The sequence below is a fragment of the Porcisia hertigi genome, chromosome 28 (assembly GCF_017918235.1).
Source record: "Porcisia hertigi strain C119 chromosome 28, whole genome shotgun sequence".
NCBI classification, from domain to species: domain Eukaryota; phylum Euglenozoa; class Kinetoplastea; order Trypanosomatida; family Trypanosomatidae; genus Porcisia; species Porcisia hertigi.
This window is the reverse complement of record NC_090587.1, coordinates 489,658-514,028: the sequence shown is the minus strand read 5'-3', so window position 1 is coordinate 514,028 and position 24,371 is coordinate 489,658. Positions and strand designations below refer to the sequence as shown.

Sequence of the window (24,371 nt, the reverse complement as noted above, 5' to 3'; positions counted from 1 at the left end):
CATCGACCGTCTTCCTGTTTTTTTTAGTTTCCCCCTTGAAATTCACACCGTTACGACTCCCCCCGCCCCCCCCCCTCTTCTGTAGTGTGTCGCAATATCAAAAAAAAACGAGAGGGAAAAAAAGGAGACACGAGGTGAAGGTCAAAAGAGAAACAAAAAAAAAGGAGGAGGACAAGGAAGGGAGGGGTGCTTACCGCACAAACCAGCACAGCACAGCAGAGATACACACAGTGACACAGATACAGAGGGTAACGCAGAGAGAATGAAAGCGATGCGGGGAACCTAGCTCGTTCTAGTCCTCCGAAACCGATGAGGGCAATCGGGAAGGGGGGGGGGGGGGGCAGAAGTGAGAACAAAAAACAAATCAACCGCTGAGAATTCCGAGGGCGAGGAGGCGACAAGTCAAACCGGCACGCGTCTTACTTGGCGTCTTTGATCACATATCCCCTCCCCTCCCCTCCCCCCCCCCTCCTCTCAAGGTCATGGCGGTGGTCTATTTTCCTCTCTCTACGACCTCCCCCCTCTTTGAACCAGCAACGACGGCTCTCGCCCCCCCCCTCCCAAACGACGTTCACCGCTGCACTCTTGACACTGTTCTCTTCAACGATTTTTCTCTTCCGACTGCGCTCGATTGCATGAATACCGGCAGGTTTGTAGGTGAATGATACAGGGACCTCCAATCTTTTTTAATATTTTTTTAAAACAACAAACCCATGAAGGCCATGGGTACCACCATTTGTATGATCCCATCACCTCCGCGCAACAGGCAAGCCCTCAGTGTGTGGCACACACGTAAACATACACACACACACACACAGCCTACCCGAGCAGCTCACCAGGTGATCGGCTGCATCACTATCCAAGAAAGACGCTGGTCCAGCCCCTGCTCAAAAATCTGCCCTCCCCTCCCCACTAGCCCTTACACACGCACCGTGCACAAAGACCAAATCGCGGAGGAGGGGGGGGGTGAGCTGCCTGATGCAGACGCACGATCCTCGAAAAAGGGGAAAAAAATCAATAATATGAGGCAGTCACAGTAAAGGGCACACGGCATGACGCACCTTCGACGCAGTCGTGAACGCAAACCTTAACGCATCAGCCCCCCCCTCCTCCTCGCAGTGACGCGCTGTGAGACAATCCTTGAGAAGAACACAATCAAATCGAGTAGTTATCGGCTCACTTCGCCGGGACTTGATTGTCGATGCGGGGTATCCCTTCAGCCCATGACAAGCCTATCCCATCATAGAGGGGTCCATTCCCATCTGCTCCAGCATCATTCGCTGCATCATCTGGTTTTGTTGCATCTGCTGCATCTGCTGCCTATACTCCTCCTCATCCCGTCGGCGGCGCTCCTCCAGCTGCGAGCGGAAGCGTTCAAACAGAGCAGCGACGACAGGCGCTGTCTGCGGGATGCGCAGCAGCAACCGTGAGAGCACCTCGGCACGACTGCGCAGTGGCTTCTCAGGGGAGCGCACCCACAACTCGAAAAGGGTGGTGGGAATCGTGCTAGAGGCGATTCCGGAAAAGAAGGCTTCGCCGTACTTTTTGCTGCCAGCCATTACGAGGATTACTGTCAAAATAGAGTTCACGACCACCGGCTCGGCAGTAACCCGCAGGTTGTCCGCCAGTCGCACCATGTTTTCCTCCTCGACCAGCTCCTCCTGGCCGATGTGCGCCCGAGCAAGGAAGCGCACGACCGAGATAGCGTTTGCCACGACGCGGCGGTTGGTGTGATCAAGCAGCTGCATGAAAAAAGACATGCCGCTGTGCCCGTCTATGCCGACGCCGACGTTGGCCGCACCCTCCGCCAGAGTGCAAATATTTGCAAAGATGCCTGTCAGAGAGGCGAGAAACGTGACAGAGCCTTCCGGGTCGAGGATGCGCAGCATCTTCACGGTGGCCGGTAAGCGGGCCAGCGTGGCAGCACCCTCACTGCCCTCAGGCACATCCGCGTCGAGGATTACTTCGGAGTCGTCCACTTCTGTCAGCACATTGAGCGCCTGAGCCACATCCTCCATCAAGCTCTCCTCCCCCTGCCTCTGCGCCTCGCTCAGAGTGGCCAGTAGCACCCTGTAACCGCCGAGGCTGTTCAGCTTCTGCCGACCCTCGGCAGAGGGGCCGTAGATGAGCATGATGGCCTTGACAGACATACGCACACTCTCCACATTTGATCCATCCTTTTCCAGCTTCGCCATCGACACGATCGGTGCGCCGTACTTGAGCGCGCTCATGCGAGCAGAGGGCTGCTGGCGAGCAACCTCCGGCTTGCACACCGCCAGCAACTCGGTGAGCTTCTCCACACGGGCCTCCTCGGAGGCCGCCTTGCGCAGCTCTAGGAACGCCGCCCGCTGAGCCGACTCCATGTCGTACTTCTGATGATAGACAGAGTACAGGGTGGCGACCGACAGGGTGCCGAGAGCCGTGTTAAACAGCACTTGCCATAACGCTGGGTTGATTGGAGACTCCATTATTCCACTCCTGTGTGCGTTGGTCTTTGCAGGTGTGAGTGTGAGAGAGAAAGGGGAAAAGGGGGGAACGCCAACAGAATGAGCCGCGCCGGTGGTGACAATAGGCAGAGGGGTACACGGATGCGCAGGATGAAGGAGGTGGTGTCGACGGTGCCGCGTTAAAGCCAAAGGCAACACGAAACAGCTACCAAAGGAATTTGTGAGAATGCCTCTCCGCTCGTGGTTGTGCCAACAGAGAAAAAAAGGGGGGCGATGGGCTGGGGTCCCTTCAGCAATGCCAAGAACAGCCGATATGGAGACGCACACGCAAAGATGGGCCAACATGTCCAAATATAAACATATAAGAAAGGGTAGGCAAATAAGGAGGTGCGGGGTGCAGGAGAGAGATCCGAATGAGCAGTAACTTCATTGATGAGCCAAGCGAAGGGGGGGGGCATACGCATTGCTGCCTTTTCTTTCTCTAGCGTGGTGGGCACATACATGGTGCTATGCTGTCAGCGCCACTGTTAGTCGATGCGGGCGCCGAGAAGCAGAGCCTCTCGGGTGAGCCCCTGGGCTGTAGATTGGTACGGCTCATCTGTTTTTTTTTTCACTATTGTGTGTGTGTGTGTGTGTGTGTACGCATGTGTCCATTTGTCTCTGTGTAGGGTACCTACGATAGAACCGGGGTTAGTCAGCCACTCACTCTCACGTACACACATTCGCATACTCACGCATACACAGGTACGTACAAACGCCATACGGGCGCGCATCGCCTTCCCTGACACTCCGTAAGAACAACACACATACGCTGCAGACACACGATGCGGCTCAGAGAAGCGAGCCATCAAGAGACAGGGAAAAAAGAGAGGCCAGAGAGAGAGAGTGCCAAAGAGAGGGAAGGCACGCGAGATGAGGGAGTCAGTGCGACGCGGTGGCACCATCTGGCTCCCTGTGCATCTCATTACGTCAAGCCTCTTCGCCAACGTCCCCTACACCATGTAACGGGATGCTGCGCAGTCGCTGTCATCGGTTTCTCCTCCTCCCATCGGGGAGGGGGGTAGATCGACCAGATACATCTCCTATAAAAACGGTGCCACTGGTCGTTCTGCCGCGCGCTCCTCCGGTAACTTCACCATACTATTTTTGTAGTTCAAGTAGTCCTCCCTCTCGATCTGCCGCTGGTCTTTACGGTTGGCCAGGTAGTATCTCATCAAGTGCTCCTTGTCAAAGATCGGCTTCGGCATGATCTTCGAGTTTTGCTTGTAAGAGGGCGGCAGTAGTCCCGACTTGGCAAGTATGTTCCACGGGCCTACAGAGAGGCGGCATCGCTTAACACCAAACCAGTATTTGAATGCGTCCACATCTACAGTTGTGAGCATAAACAAGTGACGATCCTGGGTGACCGGTGTATCGGGCGACCAGAGCGATTTCTGTGGGTGGGGGCAGTGCTTGCCAAGATAGTGCAGAAGGCGGATGTCGGAGTTCCGACGCCGGTGCGTGTGCTCGACAAAGATGTCATAAGACTGGAACTTCCATGCTACGTGGTGCCCGCGCATCCGAATAATCGGCGCACCAGGCGCGCCCCAGAGCTGCGGAGATTTTCGGTCCGTCAGCGCGCGCGCATACAGCGCCGCGCTACCCGAAAACATTATGGTTGTTGATGCACTCTTTTTTGGGGGGGGAGGGGAGAGGGGAGGGGAGTTTTTTTGTGGTGAAATCAAGCAGATTCAGGCCGTGAGAAATGTGGAGAGAGAAAGGGAGGGAGACGAAGTAGAAAACTGGCAAGCATAGAAGCACTTCAAGAAGCGGGTGTTGCACCGTCATCTGCCTGTAAAGCGACAGAGGAAGCGTAGGGTGAAGAAGCGGGAAGCGATAGTTGGCGGAGAAGCGCGCACAACAATAAAGACGGGCGGCGGCAAAAAGCACCGAATGGCACAGAAGAGGTACACACACTGTGTGCGTGTGTGTGTGTGTGTGTGTCAATGTGAAACGCAGCACCCGCGCCGGCACAGGTACATATCGCGTTGTATCGCATATCATGTTGCGCGTGTTCGCCACCCCCCCCCTCCCCTCCCTATTTTCTCCTACAATGCTTGTTTTCATAAAGGGTGAGGCGTGCGCGCACACTCACACACTTCATGTATCGAAGCAGGCGAAAAAGGGAGAGAGAGAGAACGGATTGAATACATCAGCCATCACAAAGTTGAACATTGTAAAAAATGTACATTGTGGTGGTGGTGGTGGTGGGGGGGGAGGGATGACACACCACAGGAAAAGCGAGGAGAGCGTAGTAAACAAACACAGATGCGTAGTAACTAGGCTTCACAGCGATAACCGCACCCCACAAAGAGTGTCAGTAGATGAACAACGGGAGGGGAGGGAAGGGGGGAGAAGAATCGAATCACAAGAAGGGTATTCTGAAAATGACTGCAGAAGCGTCAGAAAGACAGCAGTGCAGTACTACATACATTATCAATACAAGCCATCTATGTTGATTACACATTTTCATTTACACGGCTCTCCTTGTGCTGCACGAGGCGCACACGTGTGTCGGGGGCGGGCAGGGGGGGGAGGGGAAGGTCTGCTCCCTCCCGTTAACGTGTTTGCCGTCTGGAAAATGCGAGAAAACAATTCTGGCTAGACTGAACAATGGTGACGAGTTTTTAAACAAACACGAGGAGGTGGTGATCAATGTCCAGATGGGGAGAAAGCGGACAAGTACTAATTGCGCTGGAAGTGGAAGAAACGACCGGTGGGAGGGAGGGAGGGGGGGGCACCTACTCCTACCCTCATCTCCCCCTTCCACTGCCAATCAAGAGGGTAGATGCACAGGGTACGTAGCCGGCGTTGCGTTCCCACCCACACCCTCTCCACTTCCCTCATCACCCTTCTAATCACCACCTCCGTGAGCACAGTAATACACACAAGACAACAAATGCAGAATTCACAGCAAAGACGACGAAGGGGAAAAACTAACAAACAAACGAACGATCCCTCCTCAGAAAAAAAAAGCAAAGGAGGGCGAAGAAAGAGCCGAGCACCATTAGTCATTGTAAGAGGTGCATGTTTCACAGAGCCACAAACATACACCTGCTCGAACATCAAACAAATGTTTGAAGATAGGTGTGTGTGTGGGGGGAGGGGGGGGAGGGAAACCGAGAGAAAGACGTGGACGTACGTAAACGCACGCTTAGTCGGGAGTGGTGTGGTGCGATGGATGAGACGGGAGAAGGGGAAAAGAGGTCATAGGGGCAGAAGATGAAGAAAAAAAAAGAGCCAAGCCCAAAGATCGATTTCAAAGAGCACCAAAACGCAGCAAAAACATCAGATCCGAGCAGAACACCTTCCGGAATCAGCCAGTTCTTGCCCTCCCTTCCCGCCCGCCCGCCCCCCCCCGCTCAGAATAAACACAAACACACACACGAACCTGGTACCTCGACACAGTCTCCTTATTATCTCCTCCTCCTCTCTGCTTCTTTACCCATCCATCATGGCCCTATGTCAGCTCGAAAAACTAATTAATATATACATATATATATATATATGACTAGATTATGCATGTTCTGCCTTTTCCCACACGCCTCTGTGTGACAGGGCGGATGCTTCGTGTCTGTGCAGACACCCCCCTATGTCTGTGCACAGGAGCCTCTTTAGTGAAGCTTTCAGCGAACTGCTTTACATTTGAAGGGCACAGGGAGGGGTGGGGGGAGGGGGGGAGGGGGAGGGCTTCTCTGTGGAGTCGTCTGTGTGCCTGAGCACGGGAATAACCCCTTTACAAGAGAGGGGGGGGAAGGGAAACCAGAAAGCCTGTGGAGAGGAAGTAGGCGCGCCATACACAGACGCAGAGGGGAGAAGGCTTTTATGCCCCGTGTTGCGCAAGCAAATGGATAGGCCTACGAATACACACTCTACCCCCCCTCTTTTTTTTCCTCAGTGTGCCTAGCCTGCTATCCTGTTGCTGTTGTTCCATCCTCCGAGATGGCACGCTTCAGGTCTAGTGAAGTTCCTGGATTGGGATAAGCACACTCCCGATCATGTAGTGATCGCTCGGAACCCTTGCGTTTGGTAGCTCCTGTCGCTCTCCAAGCCGCAGCACCCCGCCACACACGACGTGTTCATCCTCGTACAGTATGTGGTCGAGCACCTTGCCCTCCATATTGGTAGACGGGTTCATCGCCGAGACGCGCGAAGGATGACGGTAGCAATACGGAGCATAGGCATCACTCAGGCGAATCGAGTGCACCACCTCGTCAATAAGAGGGAGCGATGATCTGGGTGACGTGTAGGAGCTCTTGGAGTTGAGTTTAGGTAGGCGCGAGAAAGACTCCCGCTGCAACGGAGTCGACAAAATCGAGGATGAGACGTCGTCGCCTAGTTCTGACAGCGGCTGCTGGAGAGCTGAGGATGCAACATGGCGCACCGCTTGGGGCGAAGTAGAACTTGATACCTCTGCGTTCACTGCGGGACCAGCGAGACGCCGCTTCCGGTGCGATCGCGGAGACGCCGGTGCTACCAGGTCTCTGTGGAAGCACGACGAGTGTTCACTCATCAGCGATCCCACATTCGAACCAAGTGACCCGCCGCTACCGCCGCCGACGGCGTCTGCATCTGCGGGGCTCGCCTGCGCCTGGACGCGATGTCGCAACGTGGCGCTCACCCCTTCTTTGTCCGCTGCTCCGTCCCCATCCCTCTTCTCTACCATGGGATCCTGAGTGGGGCCCGGCTGCAGCGGGAACATACCGTAAGCTGCCTGTCCCGGGATGGCAGCCCGGCCATGAGTATTCCCGCTCTCCCAGCCAGGCTCGCCAAACTCCAAAATGGGTGTATCGCGGCGAGTGTTCAATACGAGTCGCATCGGGCAGCTTGTGGCAGGCGCAGTGCTCAGCACGCTCTCGAGCTCACTGACACTGTGACTGCCGGAGTGGTGCAGCGCACTACTTTCGACACTGTTGAACGCATCCAGCGAGCTGCGTCGCTGTGAGAAGGGGAGGTAGTTTGGGGGAGAAACGGTGGAGGCCACTGTGGCAGTGGCTTTGCTCATCGATAGCAAAGATACCGGCAGCAGTAACCTAGTGACCGGGCCGCCACGGCGAGCGTAGTTCCACGACGGAGCACTCGGCACGCTCTGCGGCGGCGTCTTGGCGACTCTTGGGAAGCTACTGCCGCCACCACAGCCAACACTGCCGCTGCGGTTTGGGATGCCAGGGAGGTGACTGGAAGCCGGCGAGGAGGACGAGGAAGAGGGTCGGCGGTTGAAGTGGAACGTCTCAGCGGCCGTTTGTGGACTGATGGGCCCACCAGGCATTTGAGAAGACGGTGGGACAACCACGGTGGCAATCACCGAGGTGTCGCGCCGGCCTATTCGTGGATTGACTTCCTCATGGGACGAGAACGACACACTGTCAGAGACGCGGCCAGGGTAAAGATTCAAGGGCCGCTTGCGGAGAGGCGTGTATGGGTGAAGAGGGCAGGGCTCTTCGCCGGTCCCCGAGTCAACTGTTGCGGCACAACCAGCGGTGTCCTCGGCGCCAGTGGGTTCGAAGCGGGTCGCGCGGCGACGCCTCTGATAGGGGGAGTCCATCGAATACAAAGAGGAGCGCACAGAGCTGGACAGAGAGGTGCTGTTCAGCTCCTGCACTGTGGCACTAGTCACACCAGACACCTTTGGCGGTGGAACCGTTGGGGGCAGGGGTGTGGGGGATAACACATTTGCCGGACCTGCTTCGTTTGTCCTATCCGTTCTCCGCTCTTCTGTGTGATCGAGCTGCACTGGCGACTTTGATTTAAGCGATCGCCAGTACTCCATCACATCCGCCTCGCCTGGGATTCTTCCGGTGCACAAATACTCCATTACCGGCCCGCTACGCTCTGAGTTAAAGTCGCCGCCAATAACGCATGTGACAGCTGCTGTAGGCGAAAAGCCAGGGCTGGAGGACATATCAGCGCATTGGACAGGGATGCCATCGGGGATGTTGACATTAAGCAAGCTGCTACCGCTGCCATCTGCCGAGTCGGAGGCGTCAGTAGTTGCACGGGAGGGTACCACAGTTGGCCGCCGTGCGGGTGGCGTGCACGGTTGCAGCGGCGGCAGAGAGCTTGATCCTGTTGAAGGGTGCGCCATATCATCCTGTAGATGCCACCGTGCTCTATCTCGCGTTAGCGGAGCGTCGATTGTACTCGGTGGCCGTGTGACCGCGGCATCGTGCTCCTTAGATCCTTGCCCAGACGGGTAAACCCAGTCCACGAAGCCCTTCGAGTACTTGTGTTTTAGAGCCTCCATGACGCGGAGAATTTGATGAGCCTGCCACAATTGTGCCTTAATACGCTGCCAGATCAAATGCACAGCGGCCACAACGTAGATGCGAGACACACCAACCACCTGCATGTCTTGTAACACAACGACAAGAGACACGTTGTGCGAATTCACCTGAAGCTTTTTGTGCTCGTAGCGGCTGAGTCGCCTCTCCGCCGCAGCGAGACGGTTGAAGTGCACCGGGATCACTTCCAGCACACGAAACCGTGACGCCTTGTAAAAGATACTCACTCCGTCCATCTCCAAGCGCCGGTGAGCGACGACCTCCTCAACCGCCCTCTCCGCGCGAGGTGTTGCCGAGGGCCCTTGAGACCCTGCAGTCACCGGGGGCATTGCTGGCCACTGCTTCCTCAAAGTGGACTGCTGACTTTCCCGGGCTTCCGTAACTGAAGCGCACTCCTTTGCACTAGAACTACGATGAGCTCCGTCTTCGATCGTCATTTTTTCGGGCTTCATTTGCAGGCTCCCGCGCACGGACGACGACGTCCCCTGTAGTGGTGTGCTGGGCTGCCTCGGATACTGAAGCTGCTGCGACACCTCTTCGCGCCTCTGCCGAGTGGACGATGCGTCACAGAAACAGGCGGGAGAGCGAGACGTCTCAACGCTGCTGTCGCAGCGACACAAAAAGCGGTTCAAGGTCGGCTCGTGAAGCTTCGGCAGATGAGACACAAAGTTGCACCTTCCTACGCATGCGACGCTCTTCACGAGATCGCATGTGATGGCACGCCGAGCAGAGGTTTCCCTGGATGAGGGTGCAGAAGTTAGCGTGGCCGTGGCATTTGCTGAGTTCCACATTTCTCCTGCCCCGCAGAGAGTCCCAGAAGAGATCGCACGACTCGCGGAGACCGCGGCTGGCGCCTCGGAGTGTGGCGTCGGCGAAGCGCACTGGGGATTGCCCTCGCTGTCGGTAATGACAACGTGATGCCCCTCCATCCCGAGCGTCGATCTCAAGTACGGTCCGAGTGTGCGCTCGTGGACACCCACGCTGATCTCCTCCAAGAGCAGAATGTCCGGGTCTACACGGCGGAGCTCCTCCTTGATGAGGCCTACTCGATAGTCTTCACTCAGAACTGAGGGTGGACAGGTGGGATACAAGTCCGTCGAAGCTAACCGGCTGGCTAGGATGTTGTAGCCAACCACCTTTATGGCACCAGGGATGGTGTCGATCGTTTTGGATACCTTCGAGGAAGTCGGGTCGTGGCGGCTGCCACTCCTGCTGCCTTCGTCGCTGCCAGAATCTTGCGGTGTCTGACTGTGGAACTTGTCGGTAGGGGAACCGGGATCCGATTCATGAGACACACCTGACAGCGATGCGTGCAGAGATGGCACATTGTAGTCCCGCAGCAGCGCCGCTGAGGCCACCGTCTTGGACCATCCCTGTGTTTCGGGCATCGGGGCTTCGTCAGAATTGGGTACGAGGTTCGTCTCCCGCGTGCTTTCCTGAAGCCTCTCCACGCTCAGGCCTGATAAACACGAAAAACTCAGCGCGGTGCGCTCACGGTTGTTCCTGCGCTCAAGGAGGGTCATAGAACGACCGGCTGGCGAAGTGCTCGAGCTCGCGCATGTGGCCGCCGTCACAGCACCTGGGGTGGCGACATTCGACCCGCTGGCGCAGATCTCCGCACCAACGTCAGTTGTCCTGGCTGAGATGGGTGCACTTGAGACGGCAGAGAGAGGCAGCGTTGTCAATATGGGTAGCGGTAGATCCTCGAAGAGAGCCGCTGCATTGGTGCCACTGCGCGAATGTCTACGGTGGATAAGACTCACAGAATCCGGCCCTGAGAACTGCCGCATCGTTAGTCCACCGCCGCTGATCGCCGTCGTAGGGCTCGCTGTTGTGGTCAGTGAAACACGCAGTGTCTGGTTATCATTAGCACTTACATCCGGTGTGGGGGCTACAAAACTAAACACGTCAATGTCGGTCGACAGCGTGGGAGAGAGTTGGGCAGGAGTTTGGGGTACGGCACACACTCCGTTATTATCGCTGATGGATCGGGTGCCGCCGACGGCTCCGTGATCATCCGCCGCCGCCTCTGTATAGGATCGTGACATGCTCACTTCTTTGGAGGGGGAGAGGGGGAGCAGGAGAGGGAGGGAGCAGGAGGGGGGGGGGAGGGAAGGGGGAACGAGGAAACACAAACACGGAGAAAGAGGAAAGCGGAATGCAGCCGAGGACAATCGAGAGATCGTGAAGGATGACAGTTGGCTGTGCCGTCGAGGTGTGTGTCGAGGAAATTGAGGGATGATATGTGGCAAATGATAAAAGCAGACAGAGATCAAAGTTATACGGGGTGGGGGGAGGGGAGGGGGGGGGCACGAAAGAAAGAGAAACGAGAAACTCAGCGCTATGAACCACCAAAAGATGAACACAGGAGAATGGGGAGGAGATGAAGCAATGCCACAAGAAAGAAACACACACACACACACACACACACACACACAACTCCCACCAAAAAAAAAAGGAAACCCAATCAAGCCGGCAAGAGAGAGAGAGAGAGCCATACAAGCGACACTGATCGTCAAAAGCGCGCAAATCTCACACGGTGGGGAATTCCCAGGAGGAGCACAAGAAAAAAAAAAGAATTGAAAAGGGGGAGAAGAAAAAAAAAAGAGGGGAGAAGAAAAAAAAGAAGAGGGGAGAAAAAAAAGAAGGGATACTCCACTTCTTTTTTTTTTCTGCGATGTTCTTGCCGGTGCGTTTTTTTTCGGGGTGATGGTATGCGCCTAATGAGCAAACGACCCCAAACGAGGTCGAATGGGCGCGAGTCTGTTTGTGTGGGGGTACGTGTGTGCCCTTGTCGGGAATACGACAACGGGTGGACCAAACTGTTGAGGTACATATATATGGATATGTATAGGTGAATGCACCGCAGCACCAGTGAAACCGTTTGACGTGTATGTGGTGAGAAGAGGGATACTCGATGGTGCGCCGTTAGAGGAGCCCTGAGAGACGCACACACCCGCGTAAACGGAGCAGCTGCAGGCGCGTACGCAAGCAAGTTGGGAAAAAAAAAGGGGGGGCCCACTGATATACAATTGATAGGGTCGGAGGCCGACTATTTGAAATCAACGACGAAAAGTACAAGCTGAAGGAGTCAAGTGCACGTGGGTGGAGACACCTGACGACAAAAAAAATCAAGGGAGTGAGCAAACACGGAACAAATATAGGTGAAAGCGAAAGGGCTCAGATGGTGAAAAATAGCGAAGCTTTGCGGGGTGAAGTGGGGATGGGGGGAGGGGACTAGAGTACAAGGAAGGGGTAGATAGAAGAAGTGCAGGAGGAGGGGAGAAAGCGGGTGGAAAGCGGTGCGCGCACTCTCTACTCGCGCTCACACCTACACAATGCGAAGGGCTCCTCCGTGTATGAATGCGTATAACACACGCACTACTTTAAACCTGCTGATTACATTTGGAAGTTCGTGGGGGAGACAAAACAGATGCGCATGAGTAAACGAGCCGCGAAGGGGGGGGAAGAGGAAAGGCGAGAGGGTGAAAGAAATGCCGACGTGAGGCAAGAAAAAAAAGAGAAAGATGTATGAAAGCGCACACGCGCACGCCCCGAAGGTCAGCATACGCGGTAAGTTGTTCGGCAAAAAAAAGTGTATAGTGGGCATTGGGAGCAAAAGAAGTGAGATGCAGAGAAGATGGATGTGGAGAGAGGTTGCAAGAAGAGTGGAGTGGAGAGTGGTGCACCTTGAGAGTTGGTCGAAAACCACATGAGACGGAGGGGGGGAGGGAGGGAGGGAAGGAAGCGAAGCGAAGCGAAGCCGGGGGAAAAAACCTCCGGTAGATAGGCGTACTGACAATGAATGGTCTTTTGTTTGCCGCTCAAAGTGCCATCATGCGATCCTCCCCCAGGGATCTTGCCTGCCAAAAAAAAGTCATGTACACACACAGCCACACAAAAAAATTGAAAAGGGGGAGTGTGCAGCATCCCGGATTCGATACGGCTCCACCTCCTTTCACCTGAAACCAAGACTCGCGTGGGAAAGGGGGAAGAAGAGGAAGTGGCTGATTGCCAGGCCATGCTGTCGCTCTTTTCTTTGTCCTCGTTTTTTTTTTGGGGGGGGGCGGGCCCTTTCAAAGGAGCTCAGGTAAGGAAAACGGGGTGTAAGCGAGATGACCGCCACTAAAACATAAGCAACACACTCACATACATACAGATAAATATGCGTCAAGAGAAAGCACACACAGCACCCATAGCCATGTGCGTGCTCCCCCTCCCTGCCGTCCCTACCCCACAAAGAAGAACGAAAAAAAAAGTGAAGAGTGTGTGTGTTTGTGTGTGTGGGGGGAGGGAGGGAAAGGGAAAGGGAAAGGGAGAGGGAGGAGCGAGGTGCTCTAGCAAAGATCCGCAAGCGTGGATGACCCGCAAATGCGCTGTGTCGTAAGACAACAGGCCTTGACGCTAGTCGATGGTGCTGGCCGCTAAAGATCCACCGCATTCTAGGAGGCTGCTGGCAACTCTCCCATCACCCCATCATCGCCCCCGTTGGTGGCAGCATCCATGAGCCTATCAGGCCTAACGCCACAGCGCACTAGTAACTGATAAGTCCTCTTGAGCTCCAAGTCTTTTTGATGCAAAACGCTTTGAAGCCGCGTTACTTCCTCGCTGAGCTGCGCACATTCCCGACGTTGCCTTTCGACGGCTCTCTGTTCTTCCTCGAGCATCGAGGAACGTTCCTTCCGCGTCATCGCCTCCTTGTGGGCAAGCTTTTCAATCTCCACCCTTTGCTCTTCTAGTTCCTGTTTTAGCCGTCGAACATCGGCGTCAGTCACGGAAAGCTTTACCTGATCCTTCAGCCTTGCGCACCGCTCATGTAACTCAATGTCTTTCTTTTGAAGTTCCCGAAGCACCTCCATCAGCTGTCGCGCCTCCTCCCGAAGCTCCGAGGTGAGCAGCTCCTGTTGCCCACGCATGCGCCGAGCCTTCTCCTCCGTGTCTCCAATCGCGCGAAGCCCCTTGTTGCGCCTTTTCCTCACCACCTGCAGTGTCTCTACATCGCGCTCCGCCTGTGCGATCTGCATCTCCACGAGTCGCACTTCGTTCCGTTTGTCACGTACATGCGGGTCACTTGCGTATCGCCTCTCCATCGCCTCTAAAAGCGTAAGCTCATCGCGTAGGAAGGCATTGCGTCTGGCAAGATGGCGCGCCTCTTCCCCAGGATCCTTGGGGGATGTACCCTCAAAGGAATCGTGGCCAGTGGCCCCTGCCGCGCCTCTCTGATTCAACCGGCCCAGGAGCGACAGCTCACGCTCCTCAATGGTCTTCTCAAGCAGCTGCACCTCCAACTGCAGCTCAGCGACGGTTTTTTCTTCACTCCCAGCGGACTCCGCCTTGGAGCGCGGCCGACGGCTCATGGGTCACCGAGGCAAGGAGAGACTATACAGAAAAAAGGGAGGTGGAAGGAAGAGAAAAAAAAAAGTCACACAGACGTGACGAACAAAAAAAAACAAAATGCTATCTAGGCAGCAGAAAAACCGGCACTCTTCGCAACAAATTTCGATCACTGAGCAGATATCCTCTCCGTCGAGTTGCGCGGGGAGGGGGGGAAAAGGGGGACCAAAAAAAAAAAGTGTTGTAAGCAAAGGTATCCGCGATCGTGTATGAGTTGGGAAGGAAAGCAAAGCAAAGACGAGGGAGGCGATGGAGCGGCGGTGATACTCCACAGCTCGTCGCCGTGCAATGAACTCAGCCCCGATGTCCTCCTCTTAGAATAAGCCTGAAGGAGTGCGATGGAGACGGCTCAACTCGAGTGCGTAACGAGGAACCAAAACAAAACGCGGCAGAAAGAAACGAAGAACCGAAAAGCAGCGCGAGTGAAGAAGTGCACGAGGATGGAGAACGCAAAACAGAAAAACAACAGTGAAGAGGGACACAAAAAGGTGAAGCACAGTCTCTGCATGAGCATGTCCTGACAACCGTACGGCAGGACCCCCAGCAATAACCTGCACCAGGCCTCCCGTTTCCGCGACGGCAGGCGTGTCTTCCCCCAGTGGGTGTAGAGCATCAAGCGACCAAGACTGTGAACCTTACCATGCGCAAACCTGAACACGTCAGGGCATCAACGGTGAATTCTCGGCCACAGCGGGAAGAGGAGGAAATAAGTGGCTGTCTGCGCTCGACGATGCGAGCTGGGCATTGAAGAATTCAGCGCCGCTCACATACCGGATAAGGAGCAGTAGCCTCCCTGATCCCTGGCCCTGATGAGGGTGTGCCATGGCACACCATTCTTCCCCGTCACAGACGCACACACAGACACATGCAAAAAGGAGTGGACAGGTGCATCCTATGTGACGGCCGGTAGGAGTGCGGGGAAACCCATTTTTGTTGATCTTTTTTTTTCTCGGCCATGTTAATATTTTTCATTGACTGTTTCGTTTTTCTCTCTTTCCAGTTTAGTTCTTGCTTTCGTGTATTAGCTTCTATATGCTTCAATTGCTTTACATCTTGAGCTCTCGCACGCGGAGAAGAAAAAGGAATAGAGAGGATCGTACTAGCACGCACCATACCCATTCCCGCGCCTCCTCCTTCCTCGTCCCCTTCCTGGACCGCGAAGACAGAGATGATGACGGCGGTGCCTAGGGACTTGCTGGGAGCGCACACAGTGCGGTACGAATAAAACGGTTCTCCTCTCCTATATTCGCCACAGAATCACGAGCACGTAGACACGGAGACAGTTAGGTGCACGGTCGAGCACGTACCCAAGCATGCATGCGTGTGTATGCACTCGGTGCGTGAAGGAACACCAAGTTAAAAGCAGATGAAAAAAACAAGGACAAATAGAAAGAAAGTAAACAAAAGAGAAGCACTCAGCGCACTCTCCAGAGCCGATTGGGGGGGGAAGGGAGAAGCATGAATGTGAAAACACACGCCTACTGCTTCATATTTTTTTTTCAAACTGCCGCATTCGCGAAGAGTTACTGCTGGAAGTCCTGGACTTGAGTACAGCGTCATCATATTGATAACCTCTCTCCATCTCAACTCCCCCCCCCTCCCGCCTCTCACACAGGCGTGGAAAAGGGGGTAGAGAGATGTCGTGTAAGCATACGACTCATCGCATAGACCAGAGGGCCCTGGGAATGTGGAAGAATGGTATTGTTAGAAACTCAAAAAAACACGAACGGGAGGGGGAAAACAGTGCACGAAACCGCACCACGCGCATCAGCAATATGCATCCACGTTGGGACCAAGATGCCCTTCGGACTTGCGCAGCTGGAGTCACCCCGGCGGCGGCGGCGGAGGGGGGGAGGGGGGGGAGGGGGTCGTCCCTTCATCTAGGACCCGCAGTTTAGACACTCCTCTTGTTTCACGGAACGCTGCGAGGATGCGGTGTGCTGCGAGCTCTCTTTCTCCTGGATTTCCTTCATACGCTTTGGGTCCACAGTGAACTTGATCGCATCCGCTGCGGCCTTGGTGCGGAGGTAGTAAAGACCAGTCTTCAGGCCAGATTTCCAGCAATAGAAAAGCATGGACGTTATCTGACCAGAGGTGGGGCTCTGGAGGAAAAGATTCATGGATTGAGACTGGTCAATGTACTGGCCACGGTCGCGCGCCATGTCGATGAGCTTGCGCTGCGGGATCTCCCACACGGTGCGATAAAGTTCCTGGAGGTCTTCCGGGATCTTCTTTATGCTGAGGACAGACCCGTTGTAGGAGATGATATCGTTCCGCATCTCCTCGTTCCACAGGCCACGCTCAATGAGGTCCATGACAAGGTACTTGTTCACCACAGGGAACTCGCCACTCAGCACACGGCGAACGTAGATGTTTGAAGTGAAAGGTTCGAAGCACTCGTTGTTGCCAAGAATCTGGGAAGTGGAGGCGGTCGGCATGGGTGCAACTAGCAGTGAGTTGCGCAAGCCGACCTGTACTATCTTCTTTTTGAGCGTGGCCCAGTCCCAGCGACCGCTGTTCGGTCGCGCGTCCTTCCACATGTCGAACTGTAGAACACCCTTGCTGGTCGGGCTATCCTTGAAAGAACTGTACGGACCCTCCTCCTCCGCCATTTCCATCGACGCCTCAGCAGCGGCGAAGTACAGAGTCTCGAAAATTTCCGCGTTCAGCCGCCGCGCCTCCTCCGAGGTAAACGGCAGCCGCATGAGAATGAAGGCGTCCGCGAGGCCTTGCACACCAATGGCGATGGGTCGGTTACGCATGTTGCTGTAGTGCGCCGCGGGGACCGGGTAGTAGTTGCGGTCAATCACGCGGTTCAAGTTGCGCGTGATCTGCTTCACCACTGTGTACATAAGGTGGTGATTGAACTCGCGCTTCTCAACGTCGACAAACCGTGGCAGTGCAACCGACGCAAGGTTGCACACGGCCGTCTCTCCCGGCGCCGTGTACTCAACAATCTCGGTGCACAGGTTCGAGCACTTGATTGTCCCAAGGTTCTTCTGGTTAGATTTCGCGTTACATGCGTCCTTGAATAGAATAAATGGCCCGCCCGTCTCGATCTGCGACTCCAGGATAGCAAACCACAACTCCTGCGCGGGAATCGTCTTCTTGCCGCGACCCTCGGCCTCATACTTCTCGTAGAGACTCTTGAAATTTGTGCCATAGCAATCACTGAGACCTGGGCACCTTTGGGGGTCCATGAGCGTCCACACCCCCTCATTCTCCACACGTTCCATGAACAGGTCTGGGACCCACAGCCCGTAGAAGAGGTCTCGGGCGCGCTGGTCATCCTTGCCCGTGTTGCGCTTCAACAACAGGAAGCCGAAGATGTCAGCGTGCCATGGCTCGAGGTAGATGGCGAAGGCACCCTTGCGCTTACCGCCACCCTGGTCCACGTAGCGGGCGGTGTTGTTGAACACACGTAGCATCGGCACGAGCCCGTTCGATGTTCCGTTGGTTCCGGCGATGTAGCTGCCCTCAGCTCGGATGTTGTGCACATGCAGACCGATGCCGCCGGCCGCTTTGCTGATCAGGGCACACTCCTTCAGCGTGTCGTAGATACCCTCAATGCTGTCGTCTTTGGATGCCACCAAGAAACACGAGCTCATTTGCGGCTTCGGGGTACCGGCGTTGAAGAGGGTCGGAGTGGCGTGAGTGAAAAATCCCTTTGACATCAAATCGTACGTCAAACGCACGTTCACCAAGTCGGCACCGTGAATACCGAGGGCAACGCGCATGTACATCTGCTGTGGGCGCTCAACAATTTTCATCTCACCCTTTTCAGTCTCAGTACGCAGGAGGTATGAGCGCTCAAGGGTTTTGTATCCGAAGAAATCAAAGTTCAAATCGCGCGAGTAGTCGATCATGCTCTGTAGCTCCACGTAGTGCTCCTGCACAACCTCCCACACATCATCGGAGAGGATGGGAGCGGGAATATTCGTGTGTGATGTTTTATGGTCGTGCAGCTTTCGGAACGTCTGAAGCAGCGACTCCTCCGTCTCCTTGTGCAGCGATGTCGTGCACAGGCGACCGCCCATACGCGCGTAGTCGGGGTGCCTCGTGACCGCGTACGCCGCTGTCTGTGCAACGAGTTCGTCCAGCTTGTCGTAGCGAATCTCTTCTGTCAAGCCGAGCGTCACGTTTTCCACCAGCATGTCTACATTGAGATGATCGCAGTCCAGCCCCTCCATCACCCGCTCGAAGCGGCGGCGTATCTTGGCCGCATCGTACTCCTGCTGCTCGCCATTGCGCTTCACGACTAGCACTGGCATGCTGGACATTCCTGCAAGAACGGGAGGGGAATAAATGCGTTTTTTTTCGAGTGTGTATGTATGAAAATATGTGGGAATTGCGGATGGAGACAAGGAAAGAGCCCGCTGTTCTATGATGGAAAACAAGGGGGAGAGAAGGTACTAGAGAGATGTACGTAGTAACTCTAGCGAGACACACACACACACACACGGGAGAAAAAAAAGGGTGGGAAGTGCAGTAGGAAAAGTGAGGGAGTGGTTGTGAGGGGGCGGCTGAACCGCAGAACTGTATGGACGGATAGTGAAAAAAGAATGCAGGACAGTACAGCAGATGTGTGTATATGTGTATGCCGTTGTGCTATATATATATATATATGACCAACGACCTAGTGAAAGTTCACTAGTGAAAACCCCCTCGGAACAAACCAGCTGAAAAGAAAAATGGGTAGCGGAGATAATGCTCCGGGGGAAATCTATGTGTGGAAGGGAGGGGTGGGGGGGGGATCAGAAACAGTCAAAGGCAATGATTTAACTGCCGCGGTGCATTTGAAGCGGTGCAACTCACATCGAAAGGGTAAAGTGGTTGGAACAGAAAGTGGGGAGATGAGAGGAAGGGACACATGAAAATGTTCGCCCTTGCACGAAAAAAAAAAGAAAGGAGGAATGCACGGTGCTGCTCTTAAATACTGGTAAAAAAAAATTATTCGACATTGCTCCAACTGGCCGAGACGCCAGAGAGGCGACCTACTCCCGCGTCGCCACAGAGTCACGTAGTGGCAACTCAACCAGGAAAAGTTTTTCTGGTACCGTGACAGCATCCACGGGGGACAAAAAAAAACTCTCGTTTTTCAATTTCACCCTGGCGCATGGCACAGAGTAATGCGTACGGGACCCCCCATCTACTCACTCTCAAGTCGTGCCCCTTGAGACGATGCCTCCCCCCCCCTTCTCTCACCCCTCTCTGTCGACATTTTTGTGCCCTTCGGCTTTGGGGGGGGGGGGGATCACCCGCTGTCCCTGTGGAAGTGGATGTAAGTGTGCGCGTGTGTGAGGGGGTGGAGGGGGTGCGAGGGCCTTCCTGCTCCGTTTGGCTCATCCTTTACTTGCGCTGAGTTTGTTGTTTTCATATTTTCATCCTCATTGGGAGTGTGAATCAAACAAGAACAGGGTGGAGAGCCAAGAAGGATGGGTGGGTACGACAAGTCTTGCGTGGTGCGTCAAAAGCGATGTCTCCCTTCCTCTCTCCCCCCTACCCCTCCCTAGCTCCGCACAGAAAAGCGCGCGAGACCGCCAGCTATACTGCCAGTACCTTCTTCCTGCTCTCTCCCCAACCCTTTTTTGTGGGGGGGGATGGAGAATCGAGACCATCGGAAAAAAAAAAACGATGCGCTTTTTTTTACACACGTTACGTTTCGAGCAACAACGGAAAGGGGAGAACAAAAATGTGTAAGTGTTATATAAATATAAATAAATATATAAATATATATATATGAGATCACCTCTCTCCCCTCTCACACGCTATGCGTCATTACAACTGTGTCACAATAAACTCGACAGCCAGCGCCAGCCATTGAAAACGTCATAGCCGTCAACGCCTACTTAAATCAACTCGCGCTCAATATCCCAGACCTGCGCGAAGATCTGCACCGCATCCCCACCGACGCACCGGAAGCGGTAACTGCCAGGCGGCATCACAACTCTAACCTTAGACATCTCCCCCGCACCGACGGATCCGATGCACTGCCATCGGTCACGCTCCCGTGAATCTGCGAAAAAGAGTGGGACCGCCTCCTCCACCTCGACGTAGCTACGTTTTGCCGAGGAAGCGGTAGAGGAGGTGCTGGCGCCGGCGCTGCCGTTGGCGGCTGGCGCCTTGACTGGTGGAAAAAGCGGCTTACGTGCCAACGCCGTTATTTGCATTCTGCACTCGATGTTTACCTCGATCATTATATCAGGCTCCACCTCGAAGTTGAGCCCCTTCTTGACAACGCGCTGCGTCTCCGTAAACCAGAACTTACTGTTCTGCGAGCGTGGGGGAACACAAATGAACCGCACCCGGTTGCGGTTCGCGTTGAAAGAAATGCGCTTCCGCGCCTTCCACGGCGCTGCATTCGATTTCGCTTTCATTCGCAGTATTCGATGACGCCGCCTGTGCGCGCGTGCAGGTGTGGGGGTACACGGAAAAGTAAACCTTCGCAGTATTCGATGGAGGAACACGAGAAACAGAGCCAACCAACAACGAGCTCAGTTTGGGAGGCAGATTGAAGAGAAAGTGTGTGTGTGAAACAACGATGATAACGATTACGCAGCAGTTTGTACTCGAAACGTGAAACGGATTCTCCTCTAGGAAACAAAAACAAACAAAAAAAGAGATCTGTGAACTAAAGCCTCAATGGGGAAAAGGGGGGACCTCGTAAGGGTGCCGGCACGTTTTTGAGATTGTATTGCCCTAGGATCTTCGCGTGCCTCTTTCTTTATGCGGCAATGAAGTCCGATGACGGTTCGCCTTCCGTACCTTGATGGGTGATTGCAAAATGAAACTTCTAAAGGCTTTTTGGGTACACGTGGAGTGACAGACTTCGCGTGATAGCGTGACACAGCCCCCGTATGCACCAGTTCAGGACGCGCGACGAGAGCCCGCACACACACACACCAGAACTACGCAAAAAAAACGTGATGAGGTGAACAAATACAAGAGAATAGTCAACGCACACAAAAAAAAGGGGGGAACAACGCTCCGCTGTATGCGAAATTGCCTCCGTCTCTTTGTCTTGTGCTTGTTTCTTCACTTCTCCCCTCAATATGTGCGGGTTTGCGCGTACGTGGGCGGGACGAGAACTGCTTCAGTCACGAAAATATTCGCTAGTGTGCCTATGTGTGCTCAAGCCTTCTCTGTGTGCTCATGTCGGGGGAAGAGAGGGGGGGGGGAATAGGGAAGGAAAAGCGGTGCGACGCAATCGAGTCCACCAATACAGCGTTGGTGAACTAGGGACGAAAATAGGGGCTTCGGTAAGTGCAGCCAACGGTGACATACACTGTTGTTCTTTCCGATCAGTCAGTGAAGAGAGAGGACAAAGGGGAAAACAAAAACGATGAGAGCATTGACGTCCCTCTTCTTCCTTCTGGAAAAGTGTGTCCATGTGTTCCCATATCCGTATTGCCGAGGCACGCGAGATCCGTGAGAGAGAAGGGGGGGGTGGGAGGCACCGATAACAACAGAAACGGGATCGAGGGGAGAAGCCAGAAGAGTTATCGTGTCTACCATCCTCATATATCAGAGGAACGTGAAGTACATACGTGTGCAACAACCCACCCACCCCCCGCAGGAAGTCGCAGAGGTAAGTCCAGCTCGCCAGACGAGCGACAGAGAAAATATAAACGCGCTGCACGGGGAGTCGGGTGAGAGCTCAACACGCGAAGGCTAGACTCTCGGCAAGAGAGGGACCCTTCATTTTTTTTTTCGAGTAACAATGTGATTTGGCCGTCAGACAGCATAGGACGCGTGCTGCTTCTGTGCCCGTAGGTGTTCTGCTGGAAGGGGGGGGGAGGGGGATAGGGGAAATTCAAAGTGCCATGTAAGAAGATGATCAGACAGAGGAGTGTATCTCGGATCCGGTTGGGGGGGGGGGGGGTAAGCAAGGGTGAGAATGTGCCCCCTAGGGTACTGCTTCTGCCGTCACTGTGTGTGTGTGCGTGTGTGTGTGTGTGTGTGTGTGTGTGTGTCGCTGTGCAACTCTAACACCGTTGAGGAGCAACACAACAAAGGGGAAAACTTTTGATGAGAGTAGCACAACATACCACATCGCATCCGACAATGACAGAAATAAATAAGGAATGTCCCTCCCTCCCTCCCTCCCCCCTCCCCCTTCCCCGACAACAACTCCTAACCAAGGCACTAACAGAGACAAGCACGTTGAAACTATTAAGAGGATGCAAAGGAAACTGTTTGCCGCCGCCCAGAGTGAGACGCTCGCCACCCGCTCCGCAATTGCGGGGATGTGGGGGAAAACGTCAAAATTAAGTCAACAAGACGCGCAGCCATGGCAAGAGCACGTGGGCGTACCAACAAGTCAAATCTACGCAGAGAGAAAGAAACGCTTGAGCGCTCTCCGACGCGAGGTTCGAGAAGCTACTCCGTATGGCTTGGAGACGGCAGAGCGAACATGCGGACATGGCGGCCGTCCGACTGTCCACTGGTAGCCAGGCCTAAACCGTTTTGCAGAAACACGGCGTGCTTCACTACGTCACCCTCCTGCGCGTCGTACACATCAGCGATACGCACCATCTGAAAACATCCGCCCTCCGCCTTGCCAGACTGCTCATAGACCGTCAGACTCGGGCCGCGGAGCAGCGCGATGCGCAGTACCTCATGGTAGGCCTGCCCACGCACGGCTGTTAGAATGCTCAGTGGGGCATCGCTGCTGTGCCCCGCGTAGTCTGTGTCGACAAACGTGCACACAACTTCCGGTATGTTCTGCCGTGATATGTTTTGCAAATTGTAGATAGTGCCGACACCATTCTCTAGAAATACGATCAAGTAGCTGCGCGTGTTGAACTCGGGGGCGCCTGAGGTCACGAAAGCCAATGCCGATACGCGCAGTTTTTGCGCGTTAGGGAAAACCGCAATCGACTCGAGGACCAACCCGCTGCCGCCAGCGCGCTGCACCACTCGCGAAAGACGCGGCTCACGCAGAAAAGATCCGCCAAGCGCGACGTGATCGTCGCACACCGCCCACGCGAGCGCACTGCCCACTTTGAACTTTTCTTTGTGCGCCGTTGACGTCTCCGCTGTAGCCCGAGTGATGACCTCCAACTCTGTCGTCTGATCTACAATGCTCAGAATGCTGTCCTGCCCCAGTACGCTCCATCGCGGCACCGAGGAAACAAGGCGGCGGTTCGGCAGCCTCATCGACCACAGCTGCGTCAGGCTCACTTTGGTGCGACCCGACAACGAGAAGCAGATAAACCTGTCCGTGAAGCGCTCACCTATGATGAGGCGCGCATCGTCCACGGAGAATTGCGCGGAGTAGATCTCTGCCTTCTGCTCGAGTTCGAGCGCTGTGGTGACCACGGCGTTCACATCTGTGAAGTACTTCTCCTGCAACTCCTTACCACGCTCCATGAATGCGGTGGCATCGCTCTGCGGGTACAACGACGTCTTACGCTTGCTGCGGCATCCAATCAGTAGATAGTGCTGCCCGGGAGATGTGAGCAAAAGATCGACCTCCGGAAAGCCGCGTAGGACAGACGTGGGTGCAGCACGCGCATCCTGCGGCGTGCGCCGCGACGTAGCGGTGAACTGCACCTCGTTCTGTTGCCGCCCCTCCTGCGGCTGCAGTGGCAGCGCTGAGACACTCGACACCCTCAACTTCTCTTCAGCTGTTTTCTTGCCTTTTCCATCGATTTTGATCACTCCGCTCTTCTGTGCCTCGTGAGTTTTAGTCAGAGCCGGCGACACCGACTGCGGGACCTCCTCGGGTCGAGCGAAGGCCTCCCCCACCACCTTTCCATTTTTTACCTGTCTCCTTCGCTTTGCCCGCTGCTCCGGCTGCGCCTGGACTTGGGAACACCCTTTACCGCGACAAATCTTGTCGCTTCTGTAGTCGGCCATTGGAATACCGATACAGAACCGCCACGAGAAGCGTACGAGGTATCTGGCCAGAACCACGGTAACGATCAACACTCCCAGCACACCAAAGAAGTCCCAGCACAGCTCCCCGTAATGGGCGGAGACAGCACCAGTGAAAGCCTCTACGGCGTCTGAGATGGTATCGGCCAACATCATCTCTCGAACCAGGTCCAACGTCTGAGGGTGAAGGCGCTCGTTCGCGAGGCCCTTGAAGAGGGCGTACAGCCACCCAGTCACCGAGCTCAGGTCCATTTTTTTTTTCGTGGCTATACCAGTACCTGGAAAGCCTGTGTGTGTGTGTGTCGACGCAGGGAAGGAAGGGGCGAGCGCT

The 24,371-nt window shown here is 54.9% G+C and overlaps 7 protein-coding genes across 7 annotated transcripts; all 7 read right to left on the bottom strand.

Moving 5' to 3' along the window:
* Positions 1–1,232: 1,232 nt before the first annotated feature.
* On the bottom strand, positions 1,233–2,468 carry JKF63_03513 (uncharacterized protein; the record flags this gene model as incomplete). The annotated part of the gene is made up of 1 exon (XM_067899515.1): positions 1,233–2,468. One exon carries the CDS (start codon positions 2,466–2,468, stop codon positions 1,233–1,235), a length of 1,236 nt encoding a protein of 411 aa, XP_067755754.1.
* A 1,061-nt stretch (positions 2,469–3,529) lies between these two features.
* JKF63_03512 (uncharacterized protein) lies at positions 3,530–4,099 on the bottom strand (the record flags this gene model as incomplete). Its single annotated transcript, XM_067899514.1, has 1 exon — positions 3,530–4,099. One exon carries the CDS (start codon positions 4,097–4,099, stop codon positions 3,530–3,532), a length of 570 nt encoding a protein of 189 aa, XP_067755753.1.
* Positions 4,100–6,444: 2,345 nt separating this feature from the next.
* JKF63_03511 (uncharacterized protein) lies at positions 6,445–10,815 on the bottom strand (the record flags this gene model as incomplete). The annotated part of the gene is made up of 1 exon (XM_067899513.1): positions 6,445–10,815. The coding sequence occupies one exon, from the start codon at positions 10,813–10,815 to the stop codon at positions 6,445–6,447; it is 4,371 nt and encodes a 1,456-aa protein (XP_067755752.1).
* Positions 10,816–13,209: 2,394 nt separating this feature from the next.
* On the bottom strand, positions 13,210–14,124 carry JKF63_03510 (uncharacterized protein; the record flags this gene model as incomplete). Its single annotated transcript, XM_067899512.1, has 1 exon — positions 13,210–14,124. One exon carries the CDS (start codon positions 14,122–14,124, stop codon positions 13,210–13,212), a length of 915 nt encoding a protein of 304 aa, XP_067755751.1.
* A 1,917-nt stretch (positions 14,125–16,041) lies between these two features.
* On the bottom strand, positions 16,042–18,441 carry JKF63_03509 (uncharacterized protein; the record flags this gene model as incomplete). Its single annotated transcript, XM_067899511.1, has 1 exon — positions 16,042–18,441. The coding sequence occupies one exon, from the start codon at positions 18,439–18,441 to the stop codon at positions 16,042–16,044; it is 2,400 nt and encodes a 799-aa protein (XP_067755750.1).
* Positions 18,442–20,010: 1,569 nt separating this feature from the next.
* JKF63_03508 (uncharacterized protein) lies at positions 20,011–20,538 on the bottom strand (the record flags this gene model as incomplete). The annotated part of the gene is made up of 1 exon (XM_067899510.1): positions 20,011–20,538. The coding sequence occupies one exon, from the start codon at positions 20,536–20,538 to the stop codon at positions 20,011–20,013; it is 528 nt and encodes a 175-aa protein (XP_067755749.1).
* A 2,002-nt stretch (positions 20,539–22,540) lies between these two features.
* Positions 22,541–24,292, bottom strand: JKF63_03507 (uncharacterized protein; the record flags this gene model as incomplete). The annotated part of the gene is made up of 1 exon (XM_067899509.1): positions 22,541–24,292. One exon carries the CDS (start codon positions 24,290–24,292, stop codon positions 22,541–22,543), a length of 1,752 nt encoding a protein of 583 aa, XP_067755748.1.
* Between the last annotated feature and the right edge of the window lie 79 nt (positions 24,293–24,371).